Genomic DNA, 19,292 nt, shown 5'->3' with positions numbered 1-19,292 from the left:
TAAAGGCAGTATAGGAAGTTAAGACAGGAAACAAAACAAATAAAATCACTGTGTTTTATTCAGCAAAGCAAGGATTTTGAATTATTTCATGTGATTGTGAATTGATATTTCTACCAATAATGTGCATTTTCTTACCAATTAAAAAGTATAGCCTATATATATATATGTATAGGCTATATATATATAGCCTATATATATATCTATATATATATAGTGATTTATCATGGTATCATTTGCTTCCTCAACTTAAAATGTTTTATTATATCACAATGCATCTTTATATAGTAACCTCTCATCATAATATTTGTGCATAAAATCAGGGTGATAAGAACATCATTAGAGCATATCACATCACACAGCCTTCAGTGTCGTGTAAGCCATACTTTTTTAAGAAGTACACAACATCTATATTGATATATGACATATCATTATTAGTGAGGCTTGGCGCCTCTCAATACGTCACTAGAGGTGAGGTGGGAGGTGGAACGGGTCGCTCCGTCTCCATACCTCCTTGTGCTCGCCATCAGAGACTCCATGGGGCTGGGAGGTCTGCGAATGGGAGCCCTATCTCCCCCCACACTCAGTAAAGACCCAGAGACAGAGGGCTTGGAGAAAGCTGAAGGAATCAGAGGATCCAGCTTCACCATGGGTTTGGACGGCAGTGACACGAATGAGACAGAAGTAGAAGAACCGCCAGACTTAGAGCAGCTGTCACCGGGAGCTGAAATGCCGCCACCAACTGAGCTTGAAACTTCCATTTTTGGCAGGCCACTTTGCTCACCATCAGGGCTTTCCTGGAATGAAATCAACAGCTGTTATTTAAAAAAGTTAAAAATACAATAGGACATCTTATGGGGAAAATATCAGCTTGACCCAATGTAATGCTTGTAATCACCCATAATATTTTTCACATCATTTATATTAGGAGCAAACTTACAATCTTTTTCTTCTTGTCAGTTTCACTTCCTGATGAGCCCGAACTCTGAAGGCCAAACAGGAAGAAAAAAAATCTGTCTTTTCACCTTCACATAATCTGATGGTATTCCCATGTCATGAGTAAATTACCTTTTTATTTTTCTTGTCACTGCCACTAGAACTTCTGGAGTCCTGCTCAAATATAAAGCATGGAAACACTCTATCATCTATCTGTTTTAAACAAAAAATGAGTATAAATGTGTTCTTATCACACACTACTGTACATTACCTTCTTTTTGTTGTCCTTTTTCTTCTTCTTGTCTTTCTTCTTCTTTTTCTTCTTCTTGTCATCATCAGTGCTAGATGAATCTGAGTCCTTGGTGGATGTAAATATGGTAATTGTGTTAATCTATTGCCTTTTTTTATCCCCAAAAAAAGACATCTTAGAAAATAGCACTTATTATAAATATATTAAGCACGAGGCTACGTTGGACAAATACAACACATCCACTTTGTTTTACCTTTTTCTTGTCTTTCTTTTTCTTCTTCTTATCCTTCTCGTTCTTCTTGTCTTTCTTCTTTTTCTTCTTGTCATCATCACTGCTAGAAGAATCTGAGTCCTTGATGGATGCAAATATGGTAAGTGTGTTTATTTTTGCCTTTTATGTTTTTATTTTTTTGGACAAATACAACACATCAACTTTGTTTTACCTTTTTCTTGTCTTTCTTTTTCTTCTTCTTCTTATCCTTCTTCTTTTTCTTCTTATCGTCATCACTAGAAGAATCACTGGAGGAGTCAGAAGAAGAAGAATCCTGGACAGAAAATGATGATAAGACATAGAATTGCATTCATACAGCAGTAATTACACAGTGGTGATGTACCCTTCTGTTGTGAGTTGGAAGAAGTAAAATGTGTTGATCTAGTGATTATAGCCCGCATGCACGCTGACATGGTGATTCAGCTGTTTCACTTCAATCTTTCTACCACTGACCAAAGATCATCAACAGTACGTTTTTTGCAGAAAATGTCGCTGAGTTCTCAATGACCAGCAGCTTCATTTTTGTCAATTTCCAGGAGCTAATATCCTCAAAAGTCGTAACTTTTGTAACTCATAATCAACCAAAAAACAGGAGTGGAAAACAAAAGATGACAATTTCTCACCTTCTTTTTCTTCTTATCCTTCTTTTTCTTATCTTTCTTCTTTTTCTTCTTCTTCTAAAGTCAAAAAGGGACAAATACTCATCATGCATTTTGCTGCTGTTTATCTCTGTTAACTGTTGTTATAAACTTGGCTACCGATAAATAATTCATATAATAGGGAAAAGTATATTAATGTGTTTGTGTGTGTGATCTCACCTTGTCATCATCACTATCCGAGGAAGATGAAGAGCTGGACTTCTAGAAAAGTCAGTCAGTCATTCAGTCACAGAAGTGCATCCTAGTTCATTAAGACACCCGATATATTTGCAATATTGTAACTGTATAGTGTCAGATAAATCTTACCTTTTTCTTCTTCTTCTTCTTCTTGTCATCCTCACTGTCAGATGAGGAAGAGTCCTAGGACAGAAGTACGGTAGATAGTTAATAACACAAATGTTTAAAGTGTAATTCATATATTAATGTTTCATTGTTTTCATTAAGTAGTCTAATAAAACAGTTATTGTTGAATAAGCTGATGTATTATGGGAAATGTGTACATACCTTCTTCTTCTCCTTCTTCTCCTTCTTTTTCTTCTTCTTCTTGTCATCTTCACTATCAGAGGAGGAAGAGCTGGAATCCTGTAACGAGAGAGCCGAGGATGACCTAATGACATTAAACAGCACAAGTACAAACATTTTATATACAGAGCTGTTGTGAAGGCACAAACCTGCTTCTTCTTCAGCCACTTATATTTCTTCTTCTTGTCCTCTTCACTATCAGAGGATGAGGAGGAGGCACAAAGCTTATCTTTCTTGTTCTTCACCTTCTTTTTCTTTTTCTTGTCATCTTCACTGTCTGAGGAGGAGCTATCAGATGAAGAAGAGGAGCTGGATGAGTCCTGTAGATAAAATCAAATACAAATATCCACAATGATATGATATCCACATAATAATTCAATGAGAAAGGCACACTCACATTCTCACTTATGGATAATTTTGAGTTTTTTATTCACCCAGCCTGCACACAGCACTCATCGGTTTTGAACAAATAAACTAAATTCACAGTTTGCCGTTAAAATAAATAACAAAAAGGCAACATAAGATATACAGGCCTATTTATATGTCTGATGCAATTTAAAAACAATAACATCTAAGCTACAGCTCTTTGTATTAATAACTTTGCCTTCTTCTTCTTCTTCTTCTTCTTCTTCTTCTTCTTCTTCTTCTTCTTCTTTTTTCTTCTTGTCTTTTTTGTCCACATCGCTGTCTGAGGATGAGTCAGAATCCTGTCGCAGAAAAACTTTTTTTTTTTACATCACTGTGAATTCTGATCTTAAATATCTTGTAACATAACTACATAACGCAATGGTGATGATGCATTAAGACAACTGTAAAGCCCATTGAAAAAGCTGCATTTATTTTTATTTTGTTTAAAGGGAGTAGAGTCTAATGCATTCTCTTTACAGCAGCATTCACATATCGTGATCACCTTTTTCTTCTTCTTCATCTTCTTCTTCTTCTTCTTATCCTTCTCCTCCCCTCCTTCTCCCTCATCATCACTCAGGTGGCCTTCCTCAATACCAATAGGGAATGCTTTTGCTCCCCCTGCTGGACAGGAAACACCATTACAACCCAAACAACAACACTTTTTCCAAGCCTCCAACCTCTGCTTGATTTGTTCAAGAGCCTCTAAGTAGCCCACATACCTGCCGATCCAGAGGACAGTTTGCCTTCTTCTGTGGCTTTAAGCTCTTTCTTGGCCTGTTGTGACAAAAAACAAACAAACAATGATTTCTGGTGGATTTGTGCATACATGTGTTGCATGCATTCAGTGCGTGTGAGTATTTCACCTTGTCAGCAACTTCATCTTTCTTTTTATCTCCGTCAGCAAATGGTCCTGCAAGCTCACCATCTGCAGAGGAGTCCAGCAGTACTGCATTAACCACGTCAACAGGTTTGGTTGCAATTGCAGTTGTGATTCATATTTATGATATAGAAATACTCACTTATTGCTAAAAGAGCAGTAGCACTGCAGAGCTCATTCTGCTCTTCGTCCTGTGGAAGATCACAAATACAATCAAGCTCAAGAAAATGTAGATACTGTTCACACTTGGTGCATAACATAATGAAAACTAAGCGTCCTGTATGTAGAAAACCCAAAAAGAAAAAAGTGACCTGACTCAGCATTTCTACAATAAGTGAAATGGATTGTGAGTTTCACGTGATGAGCAGCTTCAATCCTGACCTGAAAACCTTCTCATTCATTTAGAGACTTCAGGTTTTTTTTGTTGTTTTTTTTTAAAGAAAAAGGAATTTTACCTTTTTCTTATCCTTCTTCTTTTTCTTGTCCTTCTTCTTCTTCTTTTTCTTCTTATCTTTATCACTGTCAGAAGATGAAGATGCTGATGAAGAGCGGGAATCCTGTGTCATTGAAAATAAATAGTATAATCGTCATAGATAAAGAATCTGTTTGCCAATCGTGCAATAATGGGTTATTTATTATAATTATTATTATTTATTCAGCAATACGAGTCTTTTATTACACAATGATGTCATTGGCAAGGAAACATACATTACGTGATTCATTGTAATTGTAAATGTGTTACTGTATACTTCCTTATTTACACAAAAAACAATAGCAGCACTTTTTATACTCAGAAGCAAGCTCAGTTGGACAAATGACAAAAAAATCTAATTCACATTGCTTTACCTTTTTCTTGTCTTTCATTTTCCTTTTCTTCTTGTCCTTTTTCTTCTTTTTCTTCTCGTCATCGTCGCTGTCAGAGGAGGATGACGAGGAGCTGGAGGCCTTTGAAAAGAGAAACAAAACAATTAACGTATCAGTTTAGATCATTACACAGAGGTAGAACAGACAGGCAGTTGACACCCAATATATCTGCAATATTGTAACTGTATAGTATCATAAATCATACCTTTTTCTTCTTTTTCATCTTCTTTTTCTTCTTGTTCTTCTTGTCATCCTCACTGTCGGAGGATGAACTGTCAGATGAGGAAGAATCCTGGGACAGAAGTACAGTTAATAACAAAAACGTTCATTAAGTAGTCTAATAAAACAGTTACTGTTGAATAATCTGCTGTATTATGGGAAATGTGTACATACCTTCTTCTTTTTCTTCTTCTTCTTCTTGTCCTTCTTCTTTTTCTTCTCTTTCTTCTTGTCATTCTCGTCATCTGATGAGTCAAAATCCTGAAGCAAGAAAAGGACAGAAATTCTATAATGACAAGTTTAACAGCAAACTGCATGTTTTAAAATGGAGGTTGTTTGATTTCTCTCTTACCTGGCTCATCGTCAGACCTTCTGCATTCTGCTGTTCCATTTGGCCATCAGGAGCTGAAAACATTACGTATGTTAAAATGGAAAGCATCTGTTAATAGAAAGATTTTTTTTTTTGAAAGTTCCATGCATTGTCAGCTGACAGATATCTATATCATAAAATAGTTCTAAATTGCTTACTAAACAATAAATTATAATCTGAGTAATGAGGTTTTCATTAAAAGGGTTCCAAAAACACAGACAATTATTTCACTTCTGTAGGAAATGACCATATGGGCGTTAATAAAAATCAGAAAGTGCATGTCAAAGGTTGAATGACAACCCAAGTGGTTACTCACTCTCTTTTGTGTCACCGTATACTTAAACTGTCAGTCCATTATGACCAGAAAATGTGTAATAGTGGGGGTCACGTAGGGCTGGGTACCAAAGTCAATCCTTTTTAGGCACCGACCGAATTGCCTCTAAAGCATCGAAAAATGCCTCGTTGTTCAATATCCAATTTCAATACGAAAGGAGGAAATCTCATCAGTGTCAGTGAGCCAATAAGCATGCAGCATGCTTCTACCGAAATCTAATAATGTTTGTGATTGGCTGTCTAACGTTACACGTCTTAGAGACAAGCAGAAAAACTGTTACGTTAAACAGCAGCAGACAAGATGGAATGAACTTCTTGCAAAGAACATTAGAAATGATTGTTTAAGATTTTGGAATACAAGTGTACATATCAAATGTAACATAACATACATAACCAATATCACACAAAGTGGGAATATGATATGCAATATACATGATTTCACAAAGGAGAATGCACAGAGCCTGGAAATGCATTATCCTCACCGGACTTGATATCTAAAAACATGAACCAGTTTCACAATGCAAATGAGAAATGCTGTGTTCCACTTACCAGACGTGCTAACACTGTCCCAGCCATACTCTTTCTTCTCATCCTTGTTTTTGTTGTTGTTGTTCTTCTTCTCCTTTTTCTTCTTCTTGTCATCCTGCAAGGGCATGTTGATTCTTTCAAATGTTGTTTTTAGATGTTTTAAAACTTCAACTGTATGTGTCCTCATGTATGAAGCTTGTTTGCAAAGTGACTGTTGCATTTGTAAATATATATAAAGATAAAGTCATCCGCATCAGGGTTGGGCGTCAGCTACTAGTAATATATTACGAATGATTTGCCTTCAATACAGTCAGATAAAAAACATCCTGTTACTGTGGACATGCAGCCAAAACCAACACGGGTCATGGTGTGCACAGACCGCATACATGGCTATTATTACACACATACTGTAAGCATTAGCATACAATTGTCTTGACTTGCTGCGGTAGATATAGAAGGTGTTTCACACATTGTCAATGGGTGTGTTCCTCTCCTGTCAGATACCGCCTATCAGCTATCAGGACATTAAAGCCTCTGCCTACAGCTCAGGAAGAAATGCATTCCAGTGTTATACACACATACTTTTCAGCTGTTCTGCTCATGTGTTGTTTTTGTGCCTTAAAGCTTCTAAATGCTAACTAGTAATGTGAACCAATGGGTAGTAACGTGTGTGGAATGCAAACTTTGTTTATAATGTTTGTGAACAGAGGACAGAAAGAGCTGAGTAACTCACAACGCTGAAGTTGGCTTCCAATTTGCAGCTTCCGATTCTGCAGTTAAGGGGAAATTTAAGGGAAACTGCTGACCACATTGGATCAGGTCCAGATCCAAAACCACTATACCTAGACTTGTCAAATCTGGACTAAATTATCCCAGAGAGGCTAAAGATTCTTAAAAACACAGTTTCAGATTTGTGAAAGCTTTATTCTATTTGTTAAAGTGCAAAAGAGCGGGATTTCACAGTTTTTTTTTTCATATGTAGACCACATCAGACACATTGGAATAAGTGAATTCCTCCTTTATTACATTTTCACAAATGTAATAAAGCTTTCACTTATCTGAAACTGTGTTTTTAAGAATATTTAGCCTCTCTGGGATAATTTAGTCCAGATTTGACAAGTCTAGGTACAGTGGTTTTGGATCTGGACCTGGTCTAATGTGGTCAGCTTTAAGTTTCCCTTAAATGTCCCCTTAACTGCCGAATCGGAAGCCAGCTTCAGCGTCGTGAGTAACTCGCTTTTCCTGAGTCTCCTGATTTTCCACCTACGACTTCAGAAAATGGGCAAAACATCACGGCATCATGCTGCAGTCACTTAAAGCCAAACGTTACTGAACAAGACAAAATGGTGAAATACTTTAGTGGGTAATCTTTGGCTCGGAGCTATTTGAAAAGCTGAAACAGTTGACAAATCAACCGTGGGGAAGGTTGATGTGCTTATCCCTTAACTTGCCAAAAGACACAATAAAAGCTCACTTTTTAGACTTCTAAATACAGTCAATTTGACAGCCATTCCGCCCTAAATATTCTCTTTACAGACTGTATTGTTAGCTTTGACAATATCCTCACCTGAGGCAGTGACATAGTTAGAAAGGACTATCAATCCCCCATAAGCTGATGTGAAATTGTTTGTGCACATGGACTTAATTTAGCAATGCTGCAGGACAGATTTGTGAAGAATTTACAAAACTGCCCTGTAAAACCATCACTTCTACAGTCTCTTTAACACATTTAAAGGAAATGTGTTGGCTTCAACTGAGAAAATACTGGGAGCTGTACATCAAGCATCTCGCACCTTGACAAAGATCAGTGCAAACAATAGATTTTCCTCGTCATGAGTGTCGGTCGAGGGGCTCTTTGGTATGGAAAGGTATGTGATGACACGTTAGAGCAAAGCAGGAGTTGCATGCAAGCAATATGTCATCACTGAGCGTCACTTATGCCACAACTTACCTCACTGTCACTGTCTGAGGAGCTGCTGGAGGAAGAAGAAGAGGAGGAAGATGATGATGATGATGATGCTGAGCTGGAATCCTGTGTGCACATTAAACAGATTTATGTATTCCTTTCTTTGTTGGTGAAAGATGTAAATTAGAAATTGAAATTAATGAGTCACTAAAAACACACTGAAGCGAGGCTTTGTCATAGCCGCCTAGAGAAGGTGCTCATGGCGGCAGAAGGGAGGGGCTCTTCAAGCACTTAGCAACACACAAAAGAAAAGGACACAAGCATTTTACCAACCAAAAAACCCACACACATGTCCATATCAAATTTCTAGTTCTTTCCTGTTTGACTGGCTTTTTCTAGGTGCAGCCCACACTGAACTTCCATCCACTTTCATTAGTCAGAAGATCTCATGATTTTGGCCTCACATGTGTAGCTTCCAATCAAGGCGCCACCCTTAAGAAACCACAGAGTCAACTGACTTCTTTGTCAACTGACCTGATTTCATCATGTAACTACTGTCAGCCCTGTCCCAACATAGTCTGTGCAACTTTCACACAGAGTTTTTAAGAAAATACTCAGAAATGGTAAAAGCACTCAAGAGTGAATATTACTTTTTTTGTGAAGATAAGCTTTTTGAGACACATACTTTCTTCTTCTCCTTCTTCTTCTTCTTCTTTAGCCGTTTCTTCTTCTTGTCTCTCTTGCCTATACCCTCATCCTCGCTGTCCGAGGAGGACAGAGAGCTGTCAAATGAGTTCAACTCCTGGTGAAAAGAGAAATCAGAGATTATTATCTACTGTGTCTTTAACAATCCATAGAATTCAAACTGGAGGGGGCGCCCGGATAGCTCAGTTGGTAGAGTGGGCGCCCATATGTAGAGGTAGTTGACGCAGCAGAAAAAAAGAGATTCAATCTGGTGGAAATAATTACACATAAACAGAATTGACAAGCATTACAGTAACACTTAATGTTCTTTACTGTAATGCAGTTAATCATTTTGCAAGTGTCGGCGCATTTTATATATATCTTTTTTTTATTGATTTCATGAAATAATAACTAACTATAACTATAGCTAATGAATAACAAAGTATCTTGACTATTTGGTGTCAAATCATCATGGGCCCATGCACCTTTGGTTTGCTTACCTGTCCATCTTTTGCTCCTGCCGGGTGTCCAGATTGGTCCAGGTCTGCGGGCTGGTCTGCCTCAGCCAATGGCTGCAAACCACCAGGAGGGACTGTCGCTGGCTGCTGGACACCCGCAGCGCCGGCTCCAGCTAGAGCTACGCAGTACAGGGTGACAGGAGACAAACCAATTACTCTGATCTCTTTTTTTTTCTTCTTCTTTTTATAAATGTGGAATTCTAAACTCTTCAGCTGATGAGGCACTATTCTCTGTACAAACTTTATGGAGGATCAGCTGTTTGTTTTTTTTCACCATGCAAGCTGCTCTTCCTTAATTATCCCACTTCCTTAAATTGACAGCCAGATTAAAAACATAGAGGAGTACAAATCAAACATAAGGTGTTACATCAATGAAATTGGGCCTGCATCAAATTGTGCCTGCATCAGGTCCATCCCCTTGTCACGCCTAAAAGCCTTTTCTGTAGTAGCCCCCAAACTCTGGAATTCCCTCCCAACCCATATCAATTCAATTCAATTTTATTTATAGTATCAAATCATAACAGAGTTATCTCGAGACACTTTACAGATAGAGTGGGAGACCACACTCTATAATTTACAAAGCCCCAACAATTACAGTAATTCAATCAGTAATATCAAATCATGTAATACAATTTTTTGTTTTAAATCAAATCTGAAGACGCATTTTTACTCTCTTGCTTTTAACTCCCTTTGATTCCTAGTGTTTTTTTTTCTTTTTTAAGATTCAGAGCTATGAACTGAACTTATCTTTTTTGTATCTTTTTGTATTTACAAGCGTTGTTCCATTGTTGTTTTATTCTATGTTACATTATTGAATTCTTCCTTTGCCTAACTATATTCATGGTACCTCGCACATGTGATTATGTATCTTTAAGGCATACTGTTTCTGCCTTCACTGTTCTACCTGGAAAGCACTTTGGGTCAACTGTTGTTCGTTTAAATGTGCTATACAAATAAAATGACTTGACTTGACTTGCATGGAGATTGATTACTTTTTGGTGGCCTTTGCCATAAATCCAGCAAATTGCTTAACTATTACAACAATTCAGAAAAGTGACACACCATTAACAGTAAAATGAAAGAAGACAAAGTCTTTGTTTTATGTAAAAAGGCTATATGTGTCATAGAAACAGCTCTATAAAACAGTAACAAATGGATCATTAATTTTCTTCCTGAAATGTTGTTGTCTGTTGATAAGTAAGAGATGGACCACAATGCAATTAAGCCCACACACATCAAACTATAAATTAAGTACATTGTTAAAGCAATCATAGTATTAAAAAAAGACAGCAAACCTTTGGGGAGGGTGGACTCCATTTAGGTCCAGACTTCTCCTCTGTCCAGGAACCTATGTCTCATCTGACAGACAGACCTGTGCACTTTATTAAAAGGTGTTTGTGTGTGTGTGTGGAATATGACAGTTTTGTGGGTGGGGAAACAGGGAAAGTGTCAAAACTTCCAAAATAAGAGAGACTTCCCTTTACAAGTTTCAAAATAAAAAAAAAACTTTTAAAGAATATATTTTACATTACTAAAGGGCACTCATTATATATATTATATATTAGGCTATGTGCCACCTCCATTGTTTTCATTAATAATCTGTGTTCTTTGTGTTACGACAATTGACAGATTCAACGCTTTTATTTCACAGATTATTTTTATAGTGTTTTATTTTAAAAGTATCGTTTGGCATCCAGTGTGGCTGTTATATCTGACTTGCAGCTAAAATAACTGGTCCAACCATTTTAATACATCCATGATGCCAATAACAATGCCATAATGCCTGTTTTACTGCCTACAGTGACAGGACCATAGACAGTAGAATTAAGGACAGTAGCCAACCTGCATAGTTTGTGAGTAGGCTTACAAACTCGCGGTATAGCGGGTACAGTTTTACTATATATGCTTAACAGGTCGATAACAATTGAAAAAAATTGGTAGGCTACTCACTTTGGTCTGTAGTAATCATGTAAACTTCAAAATATAAAGTGAACACCCAAATCAATCATATTATGCTGTATGTCGCCTCCCAGAGGATATTCAGAGTTCAAACCATAGACAGTAAAAGTTCAAACCACAGGGTAGCATAGTATTCTACTTCGATTTTTTTGTTCCTTTCCAGCTTCCATAGTTTAACAGCTGTGTAAAGTCAGCGCAATTTCGGAAATGGGATTTTATTATCAAAATAAAAGTAAGGATGTTACAATTTCAATGAAAAAGCCAAAAAAACAACAAACATAGGATCGTACAGAACTACAAAACACCATATGAAATACGTAGCTGTCTCATTAGATGTAATAGAGAAACATAAGATACTAATATATTAAATATTTAAATTAACTAAATTGAAAATTTATATTTTGAAATTTGCATAAGGAAAACGTACGTTATCTTTCAACAATTGTGAATAACTTGACATCTATGTATCATACACTGGCGAAGAAGTTATGGAAGTATACAACACTTTCTACCTTATTTCGCATTAACTAACCGAGCCTCCCTCATGAGTTTAGCTGACTTTATGTTTGTCGCTTTAGCTTGAGGACCAAAGGGAATCTATGGCAGCCATCTAAATGTGCGTCTGTCTGGTCACAATTGAGTGACCATGCCGAGCCAAACGACGTCCCCGCCGCTGACAGTGACTGTGTTGGCCGCACTCTGGGTCACTTTGGGTCGGTACGGTGTCTCCGAGTCTCTGGGGCCGCTGGGATGTGACAATGGAAAGGTTACTTGCAATTTATATAACTTTAAAGTCTGTTGCTGTGTGTCTGCTGTAACGTTAACAGTATGCAGTCATTATAGCCGTTAACATGCACTCACATTTCGCGTGTGTGTGTGTGTGTGTGTGTGTGTGTGTGTGTGTGTGTGTGTGTGTGTGTGTGTGTGTGTGTGTGTGTGTGTGTGTGTGCGTGCGTGCGTGTGTGTGTGTGTGTGTGTGTGTGTGTGTGTGTGTGTGTGTGCGTGTGTGTGTGTGTGTGATAGCTGTCTTTGGATAGGGACCTGCCTGCGGATGCTGTTTATTGGGACTGTCCAGGGTCTACTACTTGGCCAGAGTCTCCTCAGGTATAGATACAACTGGCAGTAATGGTTGAGGTATATCCTTATTGGCACTGCCAGTAGTGTAAATCAGCTCATAAACCTACATTGTTTGTTCAGGTTGCTCCATCAGTGGTTTAACCAGTGTCTCTCTTATCTACAGAGACGTCCCAGTATTGACACAGTGTATGATCCTGTGGTGAGTAAGCACTTTATCAAGCATTTTATTTGCGTTTTACCCAACCTTTGACCCTCATATACACTAATGGCTATTTCTTAAAAATCAAAGCACAACAGGATAGCACTCAGTTACACACATCCAAATTCAAAATCTAAATTCAAAATAATGCATGAAATTAACCAAAAGCTTTGCCCTGTTTACAAAGAGTGTTTGATGATATATTGAAATGTGTAAGTTGTGGTCTCGGTTTGAGTTAACTAAAACATCTTTCTTGTTGTGTTACTGTTGTCAACGACAAATGGGTGTAAACTGAACAGCTGCTAAGTGTTTGTCTTGGGTGACTGGTGACTGGGTGTAACATAGAGATTAGGCGATAAAAAATAATTTGGCGAGATTTCCTTTCACTGCAGCCAGCCAGGCAGATCTGCATGGATACATCTATTTCCTACAACCATACCATTCCCAACAGGTAAGGCTGTTTGGACAGACATATAATGCATTATGCTCTCAAGAGGTGGGTAAGAGATGGCCTAACACAAATTAGGAGACACTGACACATGCACACACATTAATATGGACACCTTTAGTCACAAAAACTCACAATAGTGTTTATTTTTAGTTTCCACTCTTGGTTTCTGTACTTTGTAATACTGCAATAAAGTTATAATTGTCATGTATGTAAGGGCTATTGAGGATATTAAGATGGCTGTCTGTGTGTGTGTTGTAGTGGAGCGTACAGACCAGTAAGGGCAGAGTGTGGAGAGTACTTGTACTGTCCTCCTCAACGGTGGCTCAATAACTTGCACGTAAGTTGCAACATCAAACATGTCTTGGTGTTCTGTCTCCTGTCTCACAACAATTTAATCACTTTATCTGCTTAGCACATTTAATTACAGTAATAGACATTTGTGTTTAGGGCATCAGTGAAGAGTCTGTCAATTTTTGTAGTAACTCCAGTTAGTCCTTTTGAAGTGACAAGATAGTTAACAGTTAACATGGTATAGTGGTAAACAAGGCATTTGATGTGAACATACAAAAATGTATGTTCACATCGAATGCCTTGTTTATTTTCCTTAGGATACCGTAGTTTTGACAAATGGGGTTGATAGATGCATAGAGGAGTTCAGTGGTCATCTGGGTTACTGATTTCCCTACAGTTTCTTCTGTATTATTTCCCAATGTAGAAATCTGTGTTTAAACCAGAAAAAAAAACCCATCAAACTGTGGAGTTAAGACAGAATCTGTATTTTATTTTTTTGCAACATAAATTAAGAGTCAAGAAGGGAAGTCTGCCAACAATCACATTCGCAAACAGTAATGGTATGTCATGGATTTAAAAAACAGTAAAGGCATGTCTGGGACTTAACAAACAGTGATGGCATGTCTTGGATTTAACTAGCGGTAATGGTCTGGGATTTTTATTAATGGGTGTTTAATTCTAGACCATAATAGCATAATGTACTGGACAGTGCAGCATGTTTAACACGTTAGTTGGCGATTCTCCACAAAAGAACCCAGATATTTTCCCTTTGGAATCCTTGTCAGCTGAAAAACATTAACCAACAAGGAGGTAATATAATATTATCAGTATTGTAAGCACTTAGTCTTAGTTACCGTGTCATAATTGTGTCAAAGTTTGGTGTAAGCCAAATCGGTGGAACCTCTGTGGGAATGGTAGAGGATGAGGACAAGCATAGTCACATGTGTGTTTGTGTTGTTTTTTTTTCTAGCACGGAGCACCTGTTTTGCTCTACCATCCCTGTGCGCCTCTCCATGAGCGTCTACTTCTGTCTGTCCTGGCCCGCTCATGTCTGCCAGACTACATTATTACCTCACATCCACAGCTCAATGAAGACATGGTGAGACAAGCGCTCTCTCTCTGTTCTCTAACCCACCAAACGTAGTAAGGGAGAGCAGAATCTCAATACTTCTTTATATCGTCCGTTCACTTGTTTAAATATTTTGAACTTTGCATACTTTGATGATGTCTTTGTTCATTTTAACACCTGAGCAAAACTTAAGATGTAACTCAATACTTCTTTCACAAATAACCTATTCGGCCTAAATTGTGATGGTTTGCACACCCTCTCTTAATGTATGTGTGCACATTCTTCACAAAACTGTACAGCTTTCCAATTCAAATTTTACTTTACATATTTGGTTATCGTATTTGTACATCTTTTTCATATGTCTAGACTCTATGGTCATTTTTCTATTTCTTCTCACCAAATGCATGCTCATGGGGGAATTGTTTAGTCTCTGTAAATTATAGAGTGTGGTCTAGACTCTATCTGGAAAGTGTCTTGCGATAACTTCTGTTATGATTTGACACTATAAATAAAATTGAATTGAATTGCATGCACCAAACACCAAGGTAATTCATTGTGTGTGAAAATTTACCTGGTAATAAACCCCTTTCTGATTCTGATGACAGACCAGGCCACATTAAAGTGTTTTATAACAACCTTTATGTAAGTGTGAACACCACTGTTTGAGGCGCAGCAGTAATATAGGGAGCCTTTTTGTCCCTCTCACCATTTCTAAGGACATTGAGGACAGAGAGGGAGAGTTTCACTGTTTGAGTATTTACTGTTTGCTTTGTGTTCAGCCAGTAGCCTTGGTGTCATGGGGTCACACCTTGGAGCTGTCCACCGCGGCCTCTTCAGACGTCTGTGATTGGCTGGAGACCACAACAAATGCAACAAAACAGTTTGGTGGTGTGAGCCAGAGCAGCAAGTACAACCTGCTGTTAACCTGGTCAGCCGAGCAGCACCGGCAGCAACATGCACATCCAGAGGAACACTCCGCAAAAGTGAAGGTTCGGAGACGTGACATGCTCATTTTGTATATTTACATGGTGTTAATTATCTGTAATTGGACATGTGCTGCAATACGAGCAGCATAAAAGAGTAATGTCAGCACTCTTGTATGTGTCTCTCAGTAGCTGTTGTTGTGAATGTAAATCCCCAGTCTCTGAGGCGATGCTGTGAGCAGACCATCTCTTCTCTGCTGAATGGAGCGACGGAGAAAGAGCTAGAGTCCAACGGGAAGAAGGAACGCTTGAGACAAATGAAAGAGGAAGGAAAAAGGCGGCAGATGAGAGCTGCCATTAGAGAAAAACAGCAGAATGTTAAGGATGAGAATGAGAGACAAAACACAACAACACAACAGACCACCAGAACCACCACCAGCGGCCGGACAGGGAACTTCCAGAACTACAACGGTACGCTTGGACCATCAGCAGGTTCTCTTCCAGGGAACAGGACTCTCTCACATCCTCCAGGTCCCAGGGAAACTCCTTCTCAATCGAAGATCCAGAGTACAAAACGGAGCCTTAAACCAATGCCCACATCTCCTCTGGAGTCAAATATGTCTGACCTCAGTAACCCAAACCCCTCTGCTGGGTTGGATGTTCAGGCAGACGGTGTGAACAGTGAACATAATGATACCGCCAGGCCCGAAGCCCGGGTCCTCGGTACCAAAGATGATGGTATAGACTCAGCCAAGCAGAGGGACGACGACTCTGTTAGACACAGCCTGAAAGAGAAAATCTCTAAAGAGAAAAACTTTGATAAAGGCAACACAGCAGACGGCACAATGAAGGCCAATGACGTGGTAAATGTTAAAGAGAGAGAGTTGGAACGTAAGCAAACGCACGGTGACATGCACTCTCAGCACAAAAGTGAAAAGATTGGCTTTGGTTCGGTTTCCAAATCCCAATCAGAGTCTCCTCCTCAGCCACAACGGCACCAGAAGCCGCAGCCGGCCACTTCCCTGCCCAACAGCCACGACTGCGGCAGCTGCAGAGGAGCCGAACACTGTGAGTGCAACGAGGCCCCTGGGGCCTCGGCCGCTCTCGTGAATAAAGGGTTACCGAGGACCCCCAGGACAGACGAGGGAGCGTGGGCGGCAGCGGCGCTGGGATTCCTGCTGATTCTCCTGACCCTGTCAGTGCTTCACACACGCCTGTACCGCCACTGGAGGACCGCGCCCAGCCTTTACTGGCACGACCCACGACAGGACTACGACAGTGTGGCAGGTAGGTGGACAATCACCAGTTTTATTCCTCTGACCAATCCTGTTAGCCAGATGGATCACGGTAAGGTAACAAATCGGTTAGTCCTCACTCTATACTTTAAAGGAACACGCCGACTTATTGGGAATTTAGCTTATTCACCGTAACCCCCAGAGTTAGACAAGTCGATACATACCCTTCTCATCTCCGTGCGTGCTGTTACGCTGTCTGACGGCTCCAGCGGCATCAGGCCAGCACAGAACCTGCAGGTGAATGGTTCCAGCAATCCTACTGCTCCGAATAAGTGACAAAATAACGCCAACATGTTCCTATTTACATGTTGTGATTTATCTGATCACAGCATGTACAAAAAAACAACGTAACATGAGACACAGCCGTCTTCTAACTGTAAACAAACCGGGAACTATATTCTCAGGCGGAAGAATATAGTACTTGGGCGGAGTGATATGCTCGCAGCAAGCCTGTCTGAGAATATAGTTCCTCGTTTGTTTACTGTTAGAAGATGGCTGTGTCTCATGTTAAGCTGTTTTTTGTACACGCTGTGACTCTATAAATCACAACATGTAAATAGGAACATGTTGGCGTTATTTTGTCCCTTTTGTCACAATTCGGAGCAGTAGGCTAGTTGGAACCAGTTACCTGCAGGATCTATGCTAGGCTAAGCTAATGCTGGAACCGTCAGACAGCGTTACAGCACACACGGAGATGAGAAGGGTATGTATCGACTTGTCTTACTCTGGGGGTTACGTTGAATAAGCTAAATTCCCAATAAGTCGGCGTGTTCCTTTAACCGCAGCTAATTTTAGCGAGGTCTTTCAAGTCGTTTTTTTTTAGAGCTCCTGCAAATTAACACAGACAGTATGAACCATACACATATACCTCTTCGGTGAAGGGAATGAGGTGCCTTTGTTTATATTCTTAAGCAGTTTAATTGTGTGTGTGTGTGTGTGTGTGTGTGTGTGTGTGTGTGTGTGTGTGTGTGTGTGTGTGTGTGTGTGTGTGTGTGTGTGTGTGTGTGTGTGTGTGTGTGTGTGTGTGTGTGTGTGTGTGTGTGTGTCTAGATGTGATCCGCAGGAGGCTACGAATTGCAAACAGGAGACGAAATAGGGGCAGGAGACAGGAGTGTGTTCTTCTGCCCAGCTCCTCCAGCTCAGAAGAAGATCTGTAGAAATATGAAGGAACAATCCCAGAGAAAGTAGAGGAGGTGGACAATATTGTCAATTTGGCAACAACCTGTCTATTAAAAAAGTTACTGGATAACCTGAAAAGCTCAGGCTGAAATGCCACAAAGCTGCTCAAGGGTCAGTTAGGTCCTGTTTCCAAATTGATTGGGTACGGGGCGATTTGACAGAGGTCCTCTCGCATTTTTTTTACTTATTTTTTTTTTAGATTGGGACCATCTTTATATCTACTTCTCCTTGTGAAGGAGGGAGAATGGAAAAACATTTTTTGACCATCCAAAACGAGCGTCATATTATAAACCGCTAGAACACAGGCAAATTATGTGTGTCATAGATTTACCATTTAATAATATTGTAACCAAAACTACAGTTCCCAAGTAACAAGTATCAAAGACTATTTACAAAAGCAGCTAGTTTATATTGATACACAACCATCATCAGTCATGTGGTTCTGGACATCCCTATGGACATCACAGCAGAGTCCAAAGAGAAGCTCTCAGGCTTTATTACAGAAAGTGACCTGCAAATTGTATGTATTTCTATTTGTTCCAATACCGATAATATTCTCCTACACATCACACAGCGTATATGTCTTAGTTTGCTCACTGCATGTACAGTATATGTTTTTTATTGTGCTACGTTTAGTCCGAAATTTGATTTTATAAATAGTTTAATAGTAATAGTCTGTTGCTTTTACCTGTGAAGGTTTAGTATGTGAATATGTTGCTGTTCTAAGCAACGCTGTGTGTGGTATGTTTTATTTTAAATGGTACAAGCTGTATTTTTGGACAGACATTAGCAAAGGATTTTCAAAGACAAACTCCTCACAGAAGTGTTGAGGGCGTGGACTTCTGCTTGAAACGGCCGTGATGGATGTCAGGATTTTTTCTCATATCTTTTATCAACATAAGCAAATGTTAGCATGGACCAGTTATAGCCGGAACCGATAACTCCGTTTTTACCCGATGCCATTGTTTTACCTGAACACAAGGATCCCTTACATTTTTGTTTTAAAAAAATGTGACAAAGATATGCACTGATCAGGTCATTTTACTGTAGAAGAATACACTTTCTAAATAACCTCAAACTTGTCTTTAGAATTTCTGATTTATCATTCTAGCTCTAACTCAAATCTTGAGAAGGAAAACAAGAAAAATGCATTTTACAGACGCATGTACAATAAAAAAATAAGGCCTTATTTGTTTGAAGATTGAAATGTAATGTGGTTCTTATACAAATTCTAAATGCTATGGTGGGTTGTAGTGGTCTTATTGTAACTACATACTTTTACTTTTGTCAGTTGCTTTTTCTAGAACTTGTCAATAGAAATAAAAGCTGAGGCACCAACAGTGGTTGGATTGTCTTCATTAGGAAACAGAGGGCTAGTATAGAACCAGCTCCAGAAAGTAAAATAATTGACCTTTATTTGAAAAGTATTCCCACACGATGGGACTCTGCAAATTCAATTTAACATAAGTACAATTCTTTTGTGAATAAAAAGTGCAGCATGGTGCAG

The 19,292-nt window shown here is 39.0% G+C and overlaps 3 protein-coding genes across 4 annotated transcripts; 1 reads left to right on the top strand and 2 right to left on the bottom strand.

Moving 5' to 3' along the window:
• Positions 1-40: 40 nt before the first annotated feature.
• On the bottom strand, positions 41-2,227 carry LOC114552905 (cylicin-1-like). The gene is made up of 8 exons (XM_028573999.1): positions 2,213-2,227; positions 2,078-2,131; positions 1,627-1,728; positions 1,437-1,535; positions 1,205-1,291; positions 1,066-1,107; positions 938-982; positions 41-794 (listed from the first exon to the last, which is right to left on the bottom strand). Exons 1-8 carry the CDS (start codon positions 2,225-2,227, stop codon positions 432-434), a joined length of 807 nt encoding a protein of 268 aa, XP_028429800.1. The 3' UTR covers positions 41-431.
• Positions 2,228-2,245: 18 nt separating this feature from the next.
• Positions 2,246-10,764, bottom strand: LOC114552904 (cylicin-1). The gene is made up of 18 exons (XM_028573998.1): positions 10,638-10,764; positions 9,325-9,461; positions 8,826-8,942; positions 8,186-8,266; positions 6,256-6,349; positions 5,356-5,408; positions 5,178-5,264; positions 4,990-5,076; positions 4,767-4,865; positions 4,376-4,477; positions 4,063-4,111; positions 3,907-3,968; positions 3,763-3,817; positions 3,546-3,661; positions 2,785-2,955; positions 2,618-2,695; positions 2,420-2,473; positions 2,246-2,314 (listed from the first exon to the last, which is right to left on the bottom strand). The coding sequence occupies exons 1-18, from the start codon at positions 10,657-10,659 to the stop codon at positions 2,246-2,248; spliced, it is 1,533 nt and encodes a 510-aa protein (XP_028429799.1). The 5' UTR covers positions 10,660-10,764.
• A 344-nt stretch (positions 10,765-11,108) lies between these two features.
• On the top strand, positions 11,109-19,286 carry tp53i13 (tumor protein p53 inducible protein 13). Of its 2 annotated transcripts, none has more exons than XM_028574513.1 (10): positions 11,109-11,195; positions 11,880-12,067; positions 12,325-12,405; positions 12,542-12,577; positions 12,970-13,028; positions 13,287-13,365; positions 14,290-14,418; positions 15,168-15,377; positions 15,530-16,598; positions 17,657-19,286. In XM_028574513.1, the coding sequence occupies exons 2-10, from the start codon at positions 11,948-11,950 to the stop codon at positions 17,761-17,763; spliced, it is 1,890 nt and encodes a 629-aa protein (XP_028430314.1). In that variant the 5' UTR covers positions 11,109-11,195; positions 11,880-11,947; the 3' UTR covers positions 17,764-19,286. The 2 variants fall into 2 exon arrangements, with proteins under 2 accessions (XP_028430314.1, XP_028430312.1); XM_028574511.1 differs by lacking the exon at positions 11,109-11,195 and adding an exon at positions 11,747-11,795.
• Positions 19,287-19,292: the final 6 nt, after the last annotated feature.

This window comes from Perca flavescens, chromosome 3, assembly GCF_004354835.1.
Source record: "Perca flavescens isolate YP-PL-M2 chromosome 3, PFLA_1.0, whole genome shotgun sequence".
NCBI lineage: Eukaryota > Metazoa > Chordata > Actinopteri > Perciformes > Percidae > Perca > Perca flavescens.
This window is presented reverse-complemented; position numbering and strand designations above follow the sequence as displayed.

What these genes read in the sequence shown, in the direction of transcription:
- LOC114552904 (XM_028573998.1), bottom strand. Translation starts at nt 10,659, where the DNA reads ATGGAGTCCACCCTCCCCAAAG. An exon ending in AGAAGAAGGATAAGAAAAAG is followed by an intron (nt 4,112 to 4,375) that starts GTAAAATTCCTT and finishes GATCTTCCACAG; the next exon opens with GACGAAGAGCAGAATGAGCT. An exon ending in AGTGGCTGAAGAAGAAGCAG is followed by an intron (nt 2,696 to 2,784) that starts GTTTGTGCCTTC and finishes CTCTCGTTACAG; the next exon opens with GATTCCAGCTCTTCCTCCTC.
- tp53i13 (XM_028574513.1), top strand. Translation starts at nt 11,948, where the DNA reads ATGCCGAGCCAAACGACGTCCCCGCCGCTGACAGTGACTGTGTTGGCC. An exon ending in TGGGATGTGACAATGGAAAG is followed by an intron (nt 12,068 to 12,324) that starts GTTACTTGCAAT and finishes TGTGTGTGATAG; the next exon opens with CTGTCTTTGGATAGGGACCT. An exon ending in GGACTACGACAGTGTGGCAG is followed by an intron (nt 16,599 to 17,656) that starts GTAGGTGGACAA and finishes GTGTGTGTCTAG; the next exon opens with ATGTGATCCGCAGGAGGCTA.
- LOC114552905 (XM_028573999.1), bottom strand. An exon ending in AAAAGAAAGACAAGAAAAAG is followed by an intron (nt 1,536 to 1,626) that starts GTAAAACAAAGT and finishes GCATCCATCAAG; the next exon opens with GACTCAGATTCTTCTAGCAG. An exon ending in AAAAGAAAGACAAGAAAAAG is followed by an intron (nt 1,292 to 1,436) that starts GTAAAACAAAGT and finishes ACATCCACCAAG; the next exon opens with GACTCAGATTCATCTAGCAC.